Source organism: Xyrauchen texanus, chromosome 39 (assembly GCF_025860055.1).
Source record: "Xyrauchen texanus isolate HMW12.3.18 chromosome 39, RBS_HiC_50CHRs, whole genome shotgun sequence".
Lineage (NCBI taxonomy): Eukaryota > Metazoa > Chordata > Actinopteri > Cypriniformes > Catostomidae > Xyrauchen > Xyrauchen texanus.
In genome coordinates, this window is record NC_068314.1 from 2,558,291 (window position 1) to 2,575,685 (window position 17,395).

The 17,395-nt window shown below is 38.0% G+C and overlaps 1 protein-coding gene across 1 annotated transcript in view; it reads left to right on the top strand.

Annotated features, from left to right (window-relative positions):
* The first annotated feature begins 1,512 nt into the window (after nucleotides 1-1,512).
* Nucleotides 1,513-17,395, top strand: part of LOC127632521 (zinc finger protein GLI2-like) — a 68,305-nt gene continuing 52,422 nt past the window's right edge. The window contains 2 exon segments of the mRNA XM_052111141.1: nucleotides 1,513-1,594; nucleotides 1,597-1,626. Of these exon segments, the coding sequence (XP_051967101.1) occupies nucleotides 1,513-1,594; nucleotides 1,597-1,626 (112 nt within the window).

Genomic DNA, 17,395 nt, shown 5'->3' on the forward strand with positions numbered 1-17,395 from the left:
ACATTTCTCAAAAAAATCTGACTGGGGTTTGTCCATGCATGCGAAAGTTATCGCCACAATGCTAGGGTGTTTTGAATGGTTGCCAGGGTGTTACTAGGGTGTTCTGGATGGTTCCTAGGTGGTTGCTTATTGTCAGTTGCGTCAGTAGTAGATGTGCCAGTGGCCATACAGGGGGCACATCGCGCTTAGCGTAGATAAAACAGAAACAGATGCCATCCAGGATCACGAGTGTGTCCCTCCTTTAATCGGCTTATCTTGACTTAAAAAAAAGAAGGAAAAGTGACAGCTGAGTGAATAAACAAATTGCAGTCTGCTCACTCAAGCCAATTCAAAAAGAGACATTTTGAGGTGTTGAAGAATATTTTGCTGCTTCACTCAAAACTATTTAAATTCATTGCAATTGTAAGATTTACACAAATTGTTTAAATTAGATTGAAATAAATTTGCGTAACTTTGCTAAGTATAAAATTAGATCAATCAATGCCATAGCAAATTTAGTTACTTTGCTATTTACCAAATTGTATTGTTTTAAACGTTGTATTTTGTAAACAAATTTGTAAACGTTCATACTCATTCAATTTAATTACAAAAATGTATTCTGAATTTATAATATGTGCACAATTTACAGATTATTCAATTCCATTTCATGGAAATTTGTTATGCAACCAAAATGCGTAAATCTTAAAAATAGATATTTTTTTAGTTTTGTAAGTTTCATTAACGGAAGGTAAATTGTTATTATTATTAACTGATTTATTAGCTATTATACTTGTACTAGTATCATTATTGTAACAAATCTTAAATTCAGTTAATGTCGAGATTTATTTACTGTATTTACCATACTTAAATTCAAAACATTCGCACCACAGCTCAATGTGACGGAAAATGCTTTAACCAAAATACAAAGAATTTTTAATTTTTGTATGTTTACATGTAAATTATTATAAAATGTTATTTACATGTTTTTTTTTGTTTTTTTTTTACATTTTTATGAACCTTTTTACATAAAAAAAATATTTTATATTTGCATTCAATTTAATTGAGCATTTGCATATCTAAAACAAACTCACAAACCCCTGCAATTCCCACATGACCCTCTAGGGGTTTGTGACGGTACTGATTGTGTACACATTGGTAATTAAAAATCTTATTATGAATGTTTTATGTTACTGTGCCCTGACACTGTTATATCCAAGTCTTTGTCTTCATTTTGCACTAACGTACTTTAAAAATGTGTATGCGTACTAATTAATGGGCTGATATGTTTGTTATCAGTCATATGGGAGTTTTCAAAGGATGTTTTATAGAGTGCCCTCTATCAGCAGATCAGAGTACTGACATCTCTTCTAGACAAGGAGTTTACTGCCTCTCAAAAACTCATTTGGTTCATTTGAACAGCTTAACACCACAAGGGATGTGAGTTTTGCTTTGCCGTGATACAAGACATGATTATGGATATTTTGTTTGACGCCTCTCTCTCTCTCTCTCTCTCTCTCTCTAGATTTGTTCAGAATGGAGGCCGGTTTGCCCACAGCAGCAGAGAAGAAAGATTGTAATACGTCCACTCTCGATGGAAACGGCTTCAGTGAGCTGCCAAAAAACCTTCCCCATCATCCTTTGCTAGAGGTACGACCCTGTCCTGTTTCTTTGTTCAGTTCTTCCCAAATGACCTCAGACACAATCGATGAAACTTACTGTAAGGTTTCAAGACATCTGAATTGGTTGCGGGGAAAATGGAGCACATTTTATTGTCTAAAGGTGCAAGTTGAATTTAGCAGAGCTGTTTTAATGAGTCCATCAACTGCAAATCATCTTTTAAAGACCTCATGAAATGGTTGGCGCACACTGTTTTCTTTGAAACAGGATGGCGGACATATTGAATATTTGGCGGGACTTAATTTTAAAATAATGTTAACGTCGATTTAGGACTACTTATTTCTAGTCAGCCGCAGGTGGTATTAGGGGGAGGGGCATTGTCATTCTAGAGAGCACTTGATTGGACGAAAAGTTGTACATGCCCTTGCGAACAAGGTGATGTCATCTATATATTTGGTCCTTTTTTTTCCCGTGGTCCGTTTTAAACGTATAATTTTTTGCGCATTCATTTTGGCTACATTTAGGAGTGCACTAGTGTTGTAGATGACTTGAAAGCTAACAGACTTGGACTAAATGCTACAAAACTGTCAAATACTGTCTTTTTTGACAGAGCTTTTATTTTGGACCGATGACATGCTTTACGTGGACTTTTGCAGTCGAAGCAAGCCATTCTAGGGCTAGAAATCACACTAGCCAAATGCTTAAAGTCTCCACTAGATCTAAGGAAAAGAATATGCCCATTAAATATACATTTCAAAGATAAAATACTGTGCAGGGAGTGAACGCTCATGGCGCCGGTCGTCCCTGATAAGATGGGCCAAAAGCTCCCACAAGAGTCAGAGGTGAACTTCCACCAGGCCTGATATGAATCCTTATATCGCGTTTGGTGAGCGGCCTTCATTAATAAAGAGTGACTGCCCCGTGCATGTGTGTTACGATTCTTCCTCGCACAATCGCACGCTGCAGGCCTTGCAACACGTAATCACTGCCGATTGGAGACATGCTGCATCTATTCTACGGGGCTTTTTATTGTTGTGTTTGCATTGAGATTAATCAAAAGTTGCATACTCAGGGATGGACAGATAGCAAGATTTAGCATGTTTAAAACATGTCTTTAGGAGGCCGATAAAAGCGGTGAATAATGAGACAGAAAGACCTTGTTCATTCCTCCAGAGTATAAATGTTATGAATTAGTTCAAATGGGAGCCGTGAATGACGTGGTCCTTTAGAGAGCGGCGTAGCCGTGCGCTGAGCTCCACCTTTGAAGTGGTAATAGCACTTGTGATTTTGTGGGGGTTTTTATAGATTCATGAAGGAATTTGGTGGCCTGCCATTGTAAAGTAAAGAAAAATCCATGATTTGTTCAAGAAAGGAGCAAGAAAATAGGCCACACAATGGCAACAAGACAGCTGAATGGCATAATTTATAGAGTGTGATTTTCTCTCTTACATGATTAATACGATACATTTTTTAACTCCAAGGGGAAATTATGGCAAAGACTTATCTGAAAGTAGAATTTGACATCATACGTTGTGGACAACCTCTTATCCATTGCTCCACCACAACTCTGCACATTTATATATCCAACTACTTTAATTAAACTAAAGTCAATAGTTTCCTTACAAAATGTACTGTGCCGGTGCCATGGTAACGTGATGGTATCATAAAGAAATAACATTTCCAGAAAAACAAAAAAAGTATGCTCAGAGTTCATTGCTAAGAATTGCTCAGAAGCCATTTAATGATGTTTCTCCTAAAATTACTCTTACTGCAACATACAGTAAGAGCAAGTCCAGTCTGGTCCTGGAAGTAAAAATTATATCCATTCTCTCCATAGGGGAATTAATTTTTAATGATAAACTTTTAAAGACAGACCTACCATTAGCTCCGAGGTTGTTAATCGATGGTTCTGCTGAAGCCATCATTGTGCATTATTTTAACTTATTTCTTTATTTAAATCATGATTAATAGTAGAATTCCTGTTGAAAAGCTACATTACCCATGATCCTAAAGAGAAAAGATCCACCAATCACATAACTGCGGTAAGCAAGGTGTCTGTAAGGAGGTTAAGGGAAAGGAGGAGGCGAGAACCAACTTAATAATACAAATCATATTTAATTAAATAAAAAGACACACAAAAACACATACAGGGCAGCTGCCCGTAATTCTCTCTCTCTCGAACTGTCACCCCCAGCTGACTTTATCCCCCGGCATGACGTACACCCCCCCCCCTTTCCCTGGGGAGGGGCGTGCCTTGCGCCCCGTCTGCCGGCTGGTCATCCCCGCCTTCCTCGACCTGGGAGGAGACAGGAGGGGGAAAACAACAACAACAAAAAACTAAATAGGTGAGGGAAAGGCCAACATGGAGCAACAGTTCGAGAGAGATGAGAGAGAGAAGCAGCTCACTCAGCAGTTCTCTGTGCCGTCGCGTGGTCCCCGATCACTCCGCCACACTCTCATGCAGGCTCCTCCCCGGGCGGACCGGAGTCAAACCTCCGACCCCCAGCAGACAGAACGTCCCACCGCTTTTCTAGTGGCACGTGGAGACACTCCTCCGCCTCTGGCAGCGACTCCATCGCTCCAGGCGGTCGGTGAGTCCCATCCCTACTCCATCGCTCCAGGCGGTCGGTGAGTCCCATCCCTACTCCATCGCTCCAGGCGGTTGGTGAGTCCCATCCCTACTCCATCGCTCCAGGCGGTCGGTCTACTCCGTACCCCGGCGGATGGCAGCGCCGCTCCCCTGGGTGGACGGCAGTGTCGAGGACTCTACGACCGGCATCCCTCCTCCGTCCCGGGTTTCGGCACCAATGTAAGGGGGGGAAAGGAGGAGGCAAGAACCGGCATAATAATATAAATAATATTTAATTAAATAAAAAGACACACAAAAACACATACAGGGCAACTGACCGTAATTCTCTCTCTCTCGAACTGTCGTCCCCGGCCGCCTTTATCCCTTGCGCGCGCCGTCAGGCTGATTGGGGACCGGGCGTGCATCATTCCTGCCCGGCTCCGCCCTCCTCCGCTCTACAGTGTCTGAATATTTTGCAGTAATATTAATTGCAGTAATAATTTTTTATTTGATGAAATTCTGATTCTCAAATACTTTTTTGCTTTAAATCAAAGTTTGTAATGTTGTGATTCACCTCGGAAGTTCTTGGTTTGGTTCATACACATCTCATTAAAAGATTATTTTATGAAATCCCAATGGCAAAAAATGAATGAGAATTCATAAACTTCCGGAACCAAGATGGCGGGCATTTTCAAAGTCTATGTTCAGAATAAAGGCAAATCAGATCTTTTCAGGCAGACTGTCCGCACTATTAATTGCAAGTGATCAAGTAAGGGATAATCCACGGCTAGCCATGCATTAAAGGATTTTAATGCACGACGTAGAGGCGAAGAACCACCCGACGTGAAGCGGAGGGTGGTTGCCATATTCACCATACAAATTAAACGATATGCAAAAATCATCCATTTAGCCTACCTAAATAAACGTTTTCATATGTTTCTCTCACTCTGTTTGCAAGTGTAACTGTGTTACTATGGTTACCGATGATTATAGTAGCGGATTAATTTCGAACTGTAATCAAACTGACTGGAACTACCTGTGCATTAAACGGTTTTACTGCACGCCTTCCAGCCAATCAGAATCGAGTATTTAAACAGCCCGTGGTATAAATCATATTTGCGCATTCAGACATACTGTAACCAACCTATCTGCATGGGTTGCTTTCGTAACGACGTAGGCGTAACCACGTGACGATGCTTTCAAAACAGATGCGGGAAAAATGGAGGAGCATCATCTCGCTCTCCAAATAAGCGCCCTGTCCAGTCGTGGCGCAGAACTGCTCTGTCGCACAAGCAAAACTCAGTGACGGAGGAGACTGGTAAATATTGTGATGTTCTGTGCTGCTGTCAACGATTTTTGACGCCATCGTTGTGTGTCGCGTTAAGAGTGATGCAAAAGACCATTTGAAATCCAATTTGAGCAGCCAGAGCGTCCGGACTGAGACGCATCTGAAGAAATCAGATTTAAATCGCATTTGAAACCACTTCCCGATGTGGTTTGAATCAAAATCTGATTTCATGTGGTTTTTTTGCCATCCAGACTATCAAAAACACATCTGGGTACGATCTGGATATGCAAAAAATAGTGGCAGTCTGAACAAGGACAAATTGATCTAGATAATAGTGCTCAGAGAATTTGGTCTTGGAATAATTTGATGAGATTTGTTTGAGTTTAAATTGAGCTCTTTGACTTTTGATTGCAGACTTTGGTGTCTCGGCCAATCTGAGCACAGTTTGAGTTATTGTTGAGATGTCTTCTGTAACATGTGAGATTACTAACTTTTGCTAGCTCAATATTTCTTTTGGGTCATCAAACTCTGTCCAGAGGGAGAAAATGGGTACGACAGTAAAAGTGAGAGAACATGTTTAAAAAAACATTTGTGTAGAAGACTGATAAAAGTTGTCTATAATGAGGCCGAAAGAGCTTGTTCTTACCTCCAGAGTATAAATGTTATGAATTAGTTAAAACGGCAGTCGCCGAGGTGGATGGCGTGACTGGAGAGCCGCTAAGATGTTGGTAGAGCGCCACCTTTGAAATGGTAATGAACTTTGTGATTTTGTATCATTTTTTTCCTCAGTTTTAATGAAAGACTTTGGTGGCCTGCCATTATTTAAAAATGGTAATTAATTGTTAATCAAAGATAGTGATGAAATTGGGACATTTGTGATTACAATATGAACAATATTTATTTTTGCTGTTTGAAAGGATGTTCTCTGAGCAGCTCGAAACATTTTAAACACTTGCTAACAGGTTATTATTATTTTAAAACATCTTTAGAGTTTAAAACTTTATACAAGCCAACAAAAATTGCAATCCACAGATCGGATCTGTCTGATGATCTTCCTGTTCTCCAAACGCAGTGAAGCAACATGCTGTTTTAAGCATTAGCTCTGTGCTAATGCTAATTAAAACAACATCTGGGCCGGTGTGTGTGCATGTGTGTGTGTTCAGTGTTACTACGGGACGGCTGTGGTTGTGTGTTTTTAAGAGGGTGCACAGATGCAGCTGCTGCAGTGTGTCACGGTGGGGAGCTTAAGTTCAGTTCTGAGTCTGACTGCAAACAGGAGGTTAGCTGGTTCTTAGCTGATCTCCCAGCATGACCAAAACCCCTCTTAAACCATCAAAACAGACCAGCATGACCAGGCAGGGAGACCTGCTAAGACCATAAAATCTGTTAAACCAGCCTAAGGTAACCATCCTTAAACTTCAAACCAGCCTAAGATGGTTAACTGGTCTGATGGCTAGTTTTAGAGTGGTTTTGGGCACTTTATCTGCTGGTGAGGTTTATAGACTAGATCAAACCAGTTAAGACCAGCAAACCAGGACAGTTAATGGGATGAACTTTTAATTTAGCAAAAAAAAAAAAACCTAGCATAAATTGTGTGAAAGATTCTTATTAAAAAGCTAACTTGCATACCTAGCAAGACTTTGTTGGTGAACCAGCTTCTGCCAGCTTAAGCTAGTTAGCAGGTCTGTTGGATGGCTTTAGTGGAGCTTTGGGAACCATTCTGCTGGTGAGGCTTGGATACCAGCTTAAACCAGTTTTGGATGGTGTACTGGATTCATTTTTAATAAAATAGCTAACTGCCTTAACCAGTAAGACTTTGTTGGTCAACCAGTTTCTGAAGGCCAGCAATTAGATACAGAACTGACCAATGGGGTTCAGCAGGTTCAGCGGGTTTTGACCAGCTGACATGTGCCAAAGCCCATCTAAAAACCATCTGGTTTGAACTGTCAAACCAGCCTAAGCAGGTTAGCTGGCCTGTTAGCAGGTTTTAGTGGAGTCTTGGGCAATTTTCAGTTGGTAAGGCTTAAAGAACAGCTCAACCCATCTTAGGATGTTTACAGGATGAATCGCTCAAACTGACCAATCTGGGGTTTTGCTGGTTTTGCTGTTTTTTCAGCTGACAAGGGCCCAAAACCCCTCTAAAACCATCAAACCAGACCTGCCTGACGAGTAGAATCCAATGCAAACCAATTTAGGAGCTCTTTTAAGCTGTTCTGGTAAAGCTGTTTTTGTTCAGCATCTTCCATAATGTTGAGGCAGTTTAGTGGCCGCTCGGTCCCAATAGCATCTGATCCCAATTTCCTCACGTTCAGGAGAGAGTCTCAGCTGTTTTCCTGCGGTCTGCGACAGAACAATTACTTATCGCTTTAATCCAGTTTATTATTCTGGCTCGCAGACTCTGATAAGTGAATATGCAGCGCGGGCCCGTGAGATGCGGTCCTTGAACCTGGATCGCATTCCCTCGAGTCTGCTGTCGGAAAGAGGCAGACGCTTTTAATATACATTGCTGTTCCGCAGCTTTATGGTCAATGTGAAGTTTACAACAAGCCGCGGTGCTGTTGACATCTAAGTCATGCCCACCTCGAAGACAATGCGACCAGCTGCTATTAAACCGCTCTCTGTTTTACACCCCTGTCGAGCATTATTTATCCCCAGCGGTTTCGTCTCTATCAGGGAAACATGGCTAATGCAGACTTTTAATATGTTATTTACACATAAAAACAAGCTATTTGTGTGAGGAGAGGAAAATAAATGGGCCGCCTCTCCCCTCGCCTCCGATATATCTGAGTTTAACAATCTGGATTGCTAATAGAACCATTTATCATGAGAGCCGGTCATTTGTTTTATGTTTGGGGCCCGGGGCCAGCTCTCGCAGACCTCTATGGAAATGTGACTCTGTATAATGAACCGGTGTGCAAGTCACCTGATTTAAAAGGCAAAACAATGCATATATTCAATTAAAATGCAACCAGGTGTCCGCCTGCCTTTATGGGGCATTTTACTGGACGCTTCATACGTTTTCATGGTGTGTGTGTGGGGTTTGAAATATGTTTTGTAAACCCTTGTATTTCGCACGGTGATCTTGTCCGAATGCACTCAACACACCGTTTTCACACCGCAACACTCTTTCTTTTCTTAATACATTCAAATGAAGCACCTTGACAAATGGCACCATCGAGTTTTATATGGGCAGCATTTGTAGTGTTTTGTAGTTATCTGAATTGCACATTTCTTCAATATCTACATTATTATTCAGTTATTCAATAGAGCAATTATTCTGTTTGTGGAAGGGAGATTCTCTCACACTGCATTGCAAAGTATAGTGAGAAATATTATGTGTGTGTGTGTGTGTGAACAAAAGTCTGAGATTGCATTGAATATTTGGGATTCAAAATCCTGTTTAAACTTGCAAATAAATAGAAAATTAATAAACATTAAATGCATTTATGTGCACGTTCTTACACCGATTATGCCTAATAAGCCGTCGACATATAAGGTTGTGTAAACACCATTGACAGATTTCCTTTATCAGGGTTCGTCGATGTATAAACCGATCAACACAGGTCGATTTTTTTTCAGGTTCATTTACGTTTTTACACATAATTTGTAAAACTAATATTTGTAATACCTTTTTAAAAATGCAATCTTGGTCTCTGTATTTTTGTCCGGTATTGAATAAATATATAAAAAAATCAATGCATTTTTACTTGCAGCTCGGCTTCTTTGATGTTTTAACGCAGGCCAGCTGAGGTACAGGCTCACAGGCTCGTGCGTAATGACTTGATTAACTAGAATTGGTGACTCGCAACATATATCATGGTGAAAGTGAGTTTGTCGTGTTGTCGAGTGATTGATGGCCGCACTAAGCGCTGCTGCCGTGCTGGAAGTCTGTTTTCTGCTGAGTCGGGTCAACCCTGAGGGGAACGCCAGCCGGAATATTTAACATTTTAACATCCACCACACAGACAAACACTAAACACACACGCTCGTGCAAACAATACGGGGTCAAACACAAACACAGGCACCGCTTGCATCTGGTTAAATGCACATTGTCGCATGCAAGAGAGTGAATAAAACGTTATTTGTTTGATTAATGGCAACTTCAGTGTGTGATTTAGTGTGTCTAAACGAAACGCCGATATGATCCATCGTCAGTTTGATTAATATAACCAAATTTGCCTTTTCTGAAATCTCTTCCTGCACACGTCCCGTGTAGCATTTTATGTACAAGAGTGGCATTGTTTTGACATATGGTGGTGTTTTTGAAGAAGAGAACAGTACTTAATACCATGTTTGTGGAATTGTAACATGGTAATACTATGTTTTGTTTGGTAATGCACCATGGTAAACCAATGTTTTTAAATATGTTCTGTGGTAATATCAGGTTTTTCGGACATCTATCAAAGTAATACCATGTTTTTGGATATATACTGTGGTAATATCATGTTTTTTAATAGACAAACTATGGTAATACTATATTTTCCTTGACGGTAATACTACGTTTTTCTATTTATCAAAATAATACCATGTTTTTTTTATGTATCGTAGTTACACTTTTTTTTTTTTATATACCATAGTAAAACCATGATTTATGGACATATACTGTAATAATACCATGTTTGTTTATAAATATCCAGCTAATTTCATTTTTTCTAAAATATATATATTTTGGTAATACCATGTTTTAATGGACATCTACCATAGTAATATCATGTTTTTGGATATTTACTATGGTAATACCATGTTTTAATGGACATCTACCGTAGTAATATCATGTTTTTGGATATTTACTATGGTAATACCATGTTTTAATGGACATCTACCGTAGTAATATCATGTTTTTGGATATTTACTATGGTAATACCATGTTTTAATGGACATCTACCGTAGTAATATCATGTTTTTGGATATTTACTATGGTAATACCATGTTTTAATGGACATCTACCATAGTAATATCATGTTTTTGGATATTTACTATGGTAATACCGTGTTTTAATGGACATCTACCGTAGTAATATCAAGTTTTTGGATATTTACTATGGTAATACCATGTTTTAATGGACATCTACCGTAGTAATGTCATGTTTTTGGATATTTACTATGGTAATACCATGTTTTAATGGACATCTACCATAGTAATACCATGTTTTAATGGACATCTACCGTAGTAATATCATGTTTTTGGATATTTACTATGGTAATACCGTGTTTTAATGGACATCTACCGTAGTAATATCATGTTTTTGGATATTTACTATGGTAATACCGTGTTTTAATGGACATCTACCGTAGTAATATCATGTTTTTGGATATTTACTATGGTAATACCGTGTTTTAATGGACATCTACCGTAGTAATATCATGTTTTTGGATATTTACTATGGTAATACCATGTTTTAATGGACATCTACCGTAGTAATATCAAGTTTTTGGATATTTACTATGGTAATACCATGTTTTAATGGACATCTACCGTAGTAATATCATGTTTTTGGATATTTACTATGGTAATACCATGTTTTAATGGACATCTACCATAGTAATACCATGTTTTAATGGACATCTACCGTAGTAATATCATGTTTTTGGATATTTACTATGGTAATACCGTGTTTTAATGGACATCTACCGTAGTAATATCATGTTTTTGGATATTTACTATGGTAATACCGTGTTTTAATGGACATCTACCGTAGTAATATCATGTTTTTGGATATTTACTATGGTAATACCATGTTTTAATGGACATCTACCATAGTAATACCATGTTTTAATGGACATCTACCGTAGTAATATCAAGTTTTTGGATATTTACTATGGTAATACCATGTTTTAATGGACATCTACCGTAGTAATATCATGTTTTTGGATATTTACTATGGTAATACCATGTTTTAATGGACATCTACCATAGTAATACCATGTTTTAATGGACATCTACCGTAGTAATATCATGTTTTTGGATATTTACTATGGTAATACCGTGTTTTAATGGACATCTACCGTAGTAATATCATGTTTTTGGATATTTACTATGGTAATACCGTGTTTTAATGGACATCTACCGTAGTAATATCATGTTTTTGGATATTTACTAGGGTAATACCGTGTTTTAATGGACATCTACCGTAGTAATATCATGTTTTTGGATATTTACTATGGTAATACCGTGTTTTAATGGACATCTACCGTAGTAATATCATGTTTTTGGATATTTACTATGGTAATACCGTGTTTTAATGGACATCTACCGTAGTAATATCATGTTTTTGGATATTTACTATGGTAATACCGTGTTTTAATGGACATCTACCGTAGTAATATCATGTTTTTGGATATTTACTATGGTAATACCGTGATTTAATGGACATCTACCGTAGTAATATCATGTTTTTGGATATTTACTATGGTAATACCGTGTTTTAATGGACATCTACCGTAGTAATATCATGTTTTTGGATATTTACTATGGTAATACCGTGTTTTAATGGACATCTACCGTAGTAATATCATGTTTTTGGATATTTACTAGGGTAATACCATGTTTTAATGGACATCTACCGTAGTAATATCATGTTTTTGGATATTTACTAGGGAAATACCATGTTTTAATGGACATCTACCATAGTAATACCATGTTCTTGGACATGTACCATGGTATTACCATTTTTGTATATGTACTATTGTTAATACCATGTTTTAATGGACATCTACCGTAGTAATACCATGTTTTTGGATATGCACCGTAGTAATACCATGTTCCTGGACATGTACCATGGTATTACCATTTTTTTATATGTACTATGGGTAATACCATATTTTAATGGACATCTACCGTAGTAATACCATGTTTTTGGATATGCACCGTATTAATACCATGTTTTTGGATATTTACTATGGTAATACCATGTTTTAATGGACATCTACCGTAGTAATACCATGTTCTTGGACATGTACCATGGTATTACCATTTTTTTATATGTACTATGGTAATACCATGTTTTTATGGAGATGTACCATGGTATTACCATGGTTGCTTATTAGTATCATGCTAATATCATATTTTAATTACATATTCCAAGGTAATACTATTTATCTTTTACGTATACCATAGTATACGTAAAAGATAAATATTACGTATACCATAGTATACGTAAAAGATAAATAGTATTACCTTGGAATATGTCATTACCATGGTAATGTCGTACCATGTTTTTTACATATAACATAGTAATAACATGTTTGAACTTTTTCTGGCAAAATTCTGAAGTGCAGATCGACTGCACACTTTATGATCCCATAACCTCTCGGGAGCTGAAGTGACATCACGGTCACCTCAGCTGTTGTTCTTACGTCATACAGTATATTTGGGTTATGGGTCAATACCCACATCCCTGGAGGAAATATGTCTGAATCTATACATACTACTCAAATGCAAACGTACTGTTTTACCAACAGAGAAGTGCTTCTTTCATTAAAGACAGTACATACTCTGACCACACGATTTCATGTCTTTTGGACACGTTCCATGGTAGGTGAACCAGATGGAGGTTCACAGATATTTTTCACACTTTTGTCTAGCACCTCATGTAAAATGACATCCTAGAAATATGATTTTGATTAATGTAACCATTTAAAAACATGCCTTATCTACAATCCCTCTTTTCACATGTCCCACATCGCATTTTATGTTGAAGAGGGGCTGCATTATTCAAAACCAAAAGCATTTTAAGGAGCAATAGAGGTGTTGAATGGATGTTCTGGGTCTGCTCTTGTAAATAGTTTTATAAGAGCGGCTCTTTACTGATAAGGACAGTTTCCTTTATCAACTGGATGAAGTCGCGACAGTGAATAATTGACGGTGGCGGGCGGCAGGCCTCATGGTAACTTGTCGGCAGCTCGGGGTAGACCCCAGAGGTCAATGCGCTGGCAGAGAAAAATGTGTGCGAAGCGGCTGCGTCCACCTCAAGACTGCAAAAGACGTCCACTAATCTTCCTGAGGAAGGAATTTTCTCTCTGTTCCTCTCGTTCAGGGTAAATTAGTCTCTCTCAGGACAGAGATGAGAAGGGTTCTCTCCTGAAGACCGTTTGCAGCTCTACTGTGTTTTTACAGTAATGCAGTACAGCTGCGGTCGCAAGGAGGGGATCAAGCAAGGGGATCAAGAAATTCGATTTAAACACACAATTGAATAAGATTTTGTCTAGAAACTACAATATATTATTTAATGTCCCAGGAGTTTAAAGTAATTGTTCACAGACAGTTCTTATATTTCTAAATTGTGTTCAACAAATGCATAATTTCAACCTTTTCGTTTGTTGCATTGTGTCCTGCACCTGTATCTAATTTATTTCTATAAGTCCACTACCAACCAATTACCAACAAAGTGCCACAAAATAAAACAATTAAAAGGTTTTTCTATGTACTGTAGTAATACCTTCTTCTTTTAAATGCACAATGCTTTTTTGGGGCATGTACCAGGGTAACACATTGTTTTGTACCTGTAGGATAGGAATACCATAGTTTTTGGACATGTCCCATGGTATGGACCCTTTTCACTCTTTCAGGTTTTGGAACGCAGAAGTAATTGATTGCAAATGGTAATGAATGGGAGAGCAATGCAAATACCTTTTGTTACCCATGAGCTCTAACATCAAATACAAAATGGCACTATTTCCACAACTTTACAAATGAAGAAGTAAATAGAGAGCACTGGACGATATTCAGATATTAATAATAACTTTATTGATGAGGGAAGATGGCAGATTTACTGTCACTTGTGTTTTAAAACTAATTCCAGGGTAATATAATACAAAGCATAACGTTACACATTTATCTGCTATCATTTATATTTATAAAGATAAATAATAAATGCTTAATAATTAAAAAATGGGGAAAATGAAAGTTTGCTAGATTTGCACAGCTGAATAAAGTGAAAACGTGTCATCACTGTTTGTGAAAAGGGTCCATTACCATGTTTTTTGGAGATGTACTATGGTAATACCATGTTTGTTTAAATGTTCTATGGCATTACCATGTTTTGCAAATGTAACATGGTAATGCCAGCTTTCTTGGGGATGTGCCATGAAAATATAAAGTTTTTTTGGACATGCACATTGTAAGTCCATATATTTGGAGATGTACCATGGTTATGCCGTGTTTAGGATCTGTAGGATCATGGGGTTTGTGGGGCAGGTGGTAGAGCGGGTTGTCCACTAATCGCAGGGTTGGTGGTTCGATTCCTGGCTCACACGACTCCACATGCCAAAGTGTCCTTGGGTAAGACAACCCAAGTTGCTCCCAATGTCATGCTAGCACCTTACATAGCGGTTCTGCCGCCATTGGTGTGTTTGTGAATGGTTGAATGAGTCACAGTGTAAAGCGCATTGAATATCGCTAAGGTTAAAAAGGCGCTATATAAGTGCAGACCATTTGCCATTTAATACCATTTTGTTTGGACATGTACCAGAGTTATATTTTTTTTTTTTACATTTCCTATATAATCTAATAACACAATTGTGTTCATGTCATTTCTTTGAAGTACCTTGGAGTACAATTTAAATACCACAGTATTCTTATGTTATAATCATCCAGAAACATGGCATTGCCATATGATAACATTACTGTACCATGGTACTACCATAGCATTTTTTGTTTGTTTGTCTGTACATTGCATATATATATATATATATATATATATATATATATATATATATATATATATATACTATTAAGGCAAACATAATACAGTAGGAGTAGATGTTCAGTGAAGACTTAACTTTCCATCTAACTTTTACATTTAGAAACAGAACAACAGGTTCATATTTCTATTGAGTCTGCACAAACAAACATGCAAATGAGCTAACTAAAGAATAATACACACACAAGCGCATAAAACCCTGTTATCTGTAGGACTGTTTCTTCGTCTCATGTATGGTTCCACATGTACATAATGAGAGCACTGTTGCTGTAACAAAGATGCCAATTATTTCCATTTTTGCCCACATGGAAGAACTTTTCCTCCATGGCAGTAATAGCTCTGCAGGTTACATACATTTTATAAACATTTAGCTTGATGGCTTTCTGCGATTCAGCGCTCTTTAATCTACTATTTCATTTGGGGCCCAGAAAGGGAGAAAGATTAGATATACTCACTCAACGCTGCTCGCCCGCTCATTTCTGAGTCTATTTATAGGCGGTCATGCTGATTGCCGGATAAAAATCAACTGTAGATACACAAGGGCTTTTTCCCCCTTTTTTCCTCCAGCAAGAAAGAAAGAAGTTGTTTCTTATGCAGCAGTTCAGTCATTAAAAGAGACGAGAGTCGAGAATGAACGGCCCAGATATCGCCAGAAAGAAAAAGCGGGAAAAGACAAGCTGTATATCAAACACTGCACTTAAGCCACAAGGGTTTTATACATTATATATTATGTATTTCTAAAGAAAATGCATGGGACATTTGTATGCATGTTATCCACTGAAATAATTAAAAACAAGAAGAGAGCTAAAAATGGCAGGATTCAACAATAAAAAATAAAAAAGCGGAAGGCCGCTAGATGACCTGTCCCACCACTAAAAATAGGTTTTAGCAATATATTTTCGTGTGTTGGAAAGAAGTACATTTAATAATTTTTTTAGTAAAGTTTATAGTGGTAGTCTGCATGCGCTAAAAGTGTCCATATTGGCTCGTAATCATAAAAATATACTTGCGTTCTGCGCGCGAATCACAGCGGCTACTGTAAAACCAAACTGTACATAGCCAGCTCGATATAGATACCATGCCACCATTCAAATCAGCTAAATTCACAATGGTAACGTTCTGAACATCATAGAAAACATATGCTATTGTTAATTAGCGTGATGTTATTATGACCTCACAGGGTTTGGCTGCATGTCGCAGCCAGTCGATGCGTTATAATAATGCGATACAGCCCAGAATAAAGAAAGATGCGAGTGAAAACCAGCTGTGTGCGCTGAAAGTCTGCAATTAAATGGATCTGATATTATTTGTTGCATTGGAACACTTGATTCAGGCATCAAAGTCTTTGGTTAGAGTAATGGAGAGCTTTGGGTGACATCTAAAGACATAAATCTCACCCCAACCAAAAAAAAACACGCCCCATTACTGCCTATTTACAAGTGCAGGAAAGATATATGAACGCATGGGGGATAGGACCAAACCCACTCTGTCTCTATTCTACACTCCCACTCTTATTTCTTTCCAACAGTTTTTCTCAGTATGGATCTGTTTATCCGTCTCTGCCCAACTGTAAACGTGCCCCACTCCTCAGCGACATCTCGACTTTAGGGATTTCACCGGGTGTACAGAGCACAGATTCCCTAAAGACACAAATCATGAGCAGATTCCCAATCCTTCATGTATTCCCAAGATTCTCTGTGGGAATTTGTCCATGTCACAGTATAGAAAGCGATTTCCTATGTTGCAAAAATATTACGATAACTTTCATCTTGAAAGCCACTACTTCTTTACTGGTGAACAAAAAAGGCCTTTTCTTTTACAAAGTTTTAACCTGTTGATGAACGCCCCCTTTTTGAGCACAAACCATGAAAACTGAAACGCTTGTATTTACGGGACCCTTTGGAGTATGGACACAGTTGTAGTATCTTTTGAAAGAAGACACTTTGGGCTTTATTTCACAAGTTTCAGAATTAATATATGTTGTTATTTTTTTAAAGTTAGAGAAGCTGAAGTTTATAGTAATGGAAATATTTTGTGCTGAACATGTTTTTATAATAAAAAAAAACAATAATAAAAGTGCAAAACAACCCAGAAATATGATGTTCTCAAAGCCACGAGTCTAAAGAAGTTATGTATCAAATCTGAAGATGATCGAACAAGAAATGAGGTTCCTGCAGCTTTTTGCTCTTAAAATTACTGGCGGGTGTTCAGAGTAAAATTAAGGCTCCGCCTCTCAAAACGA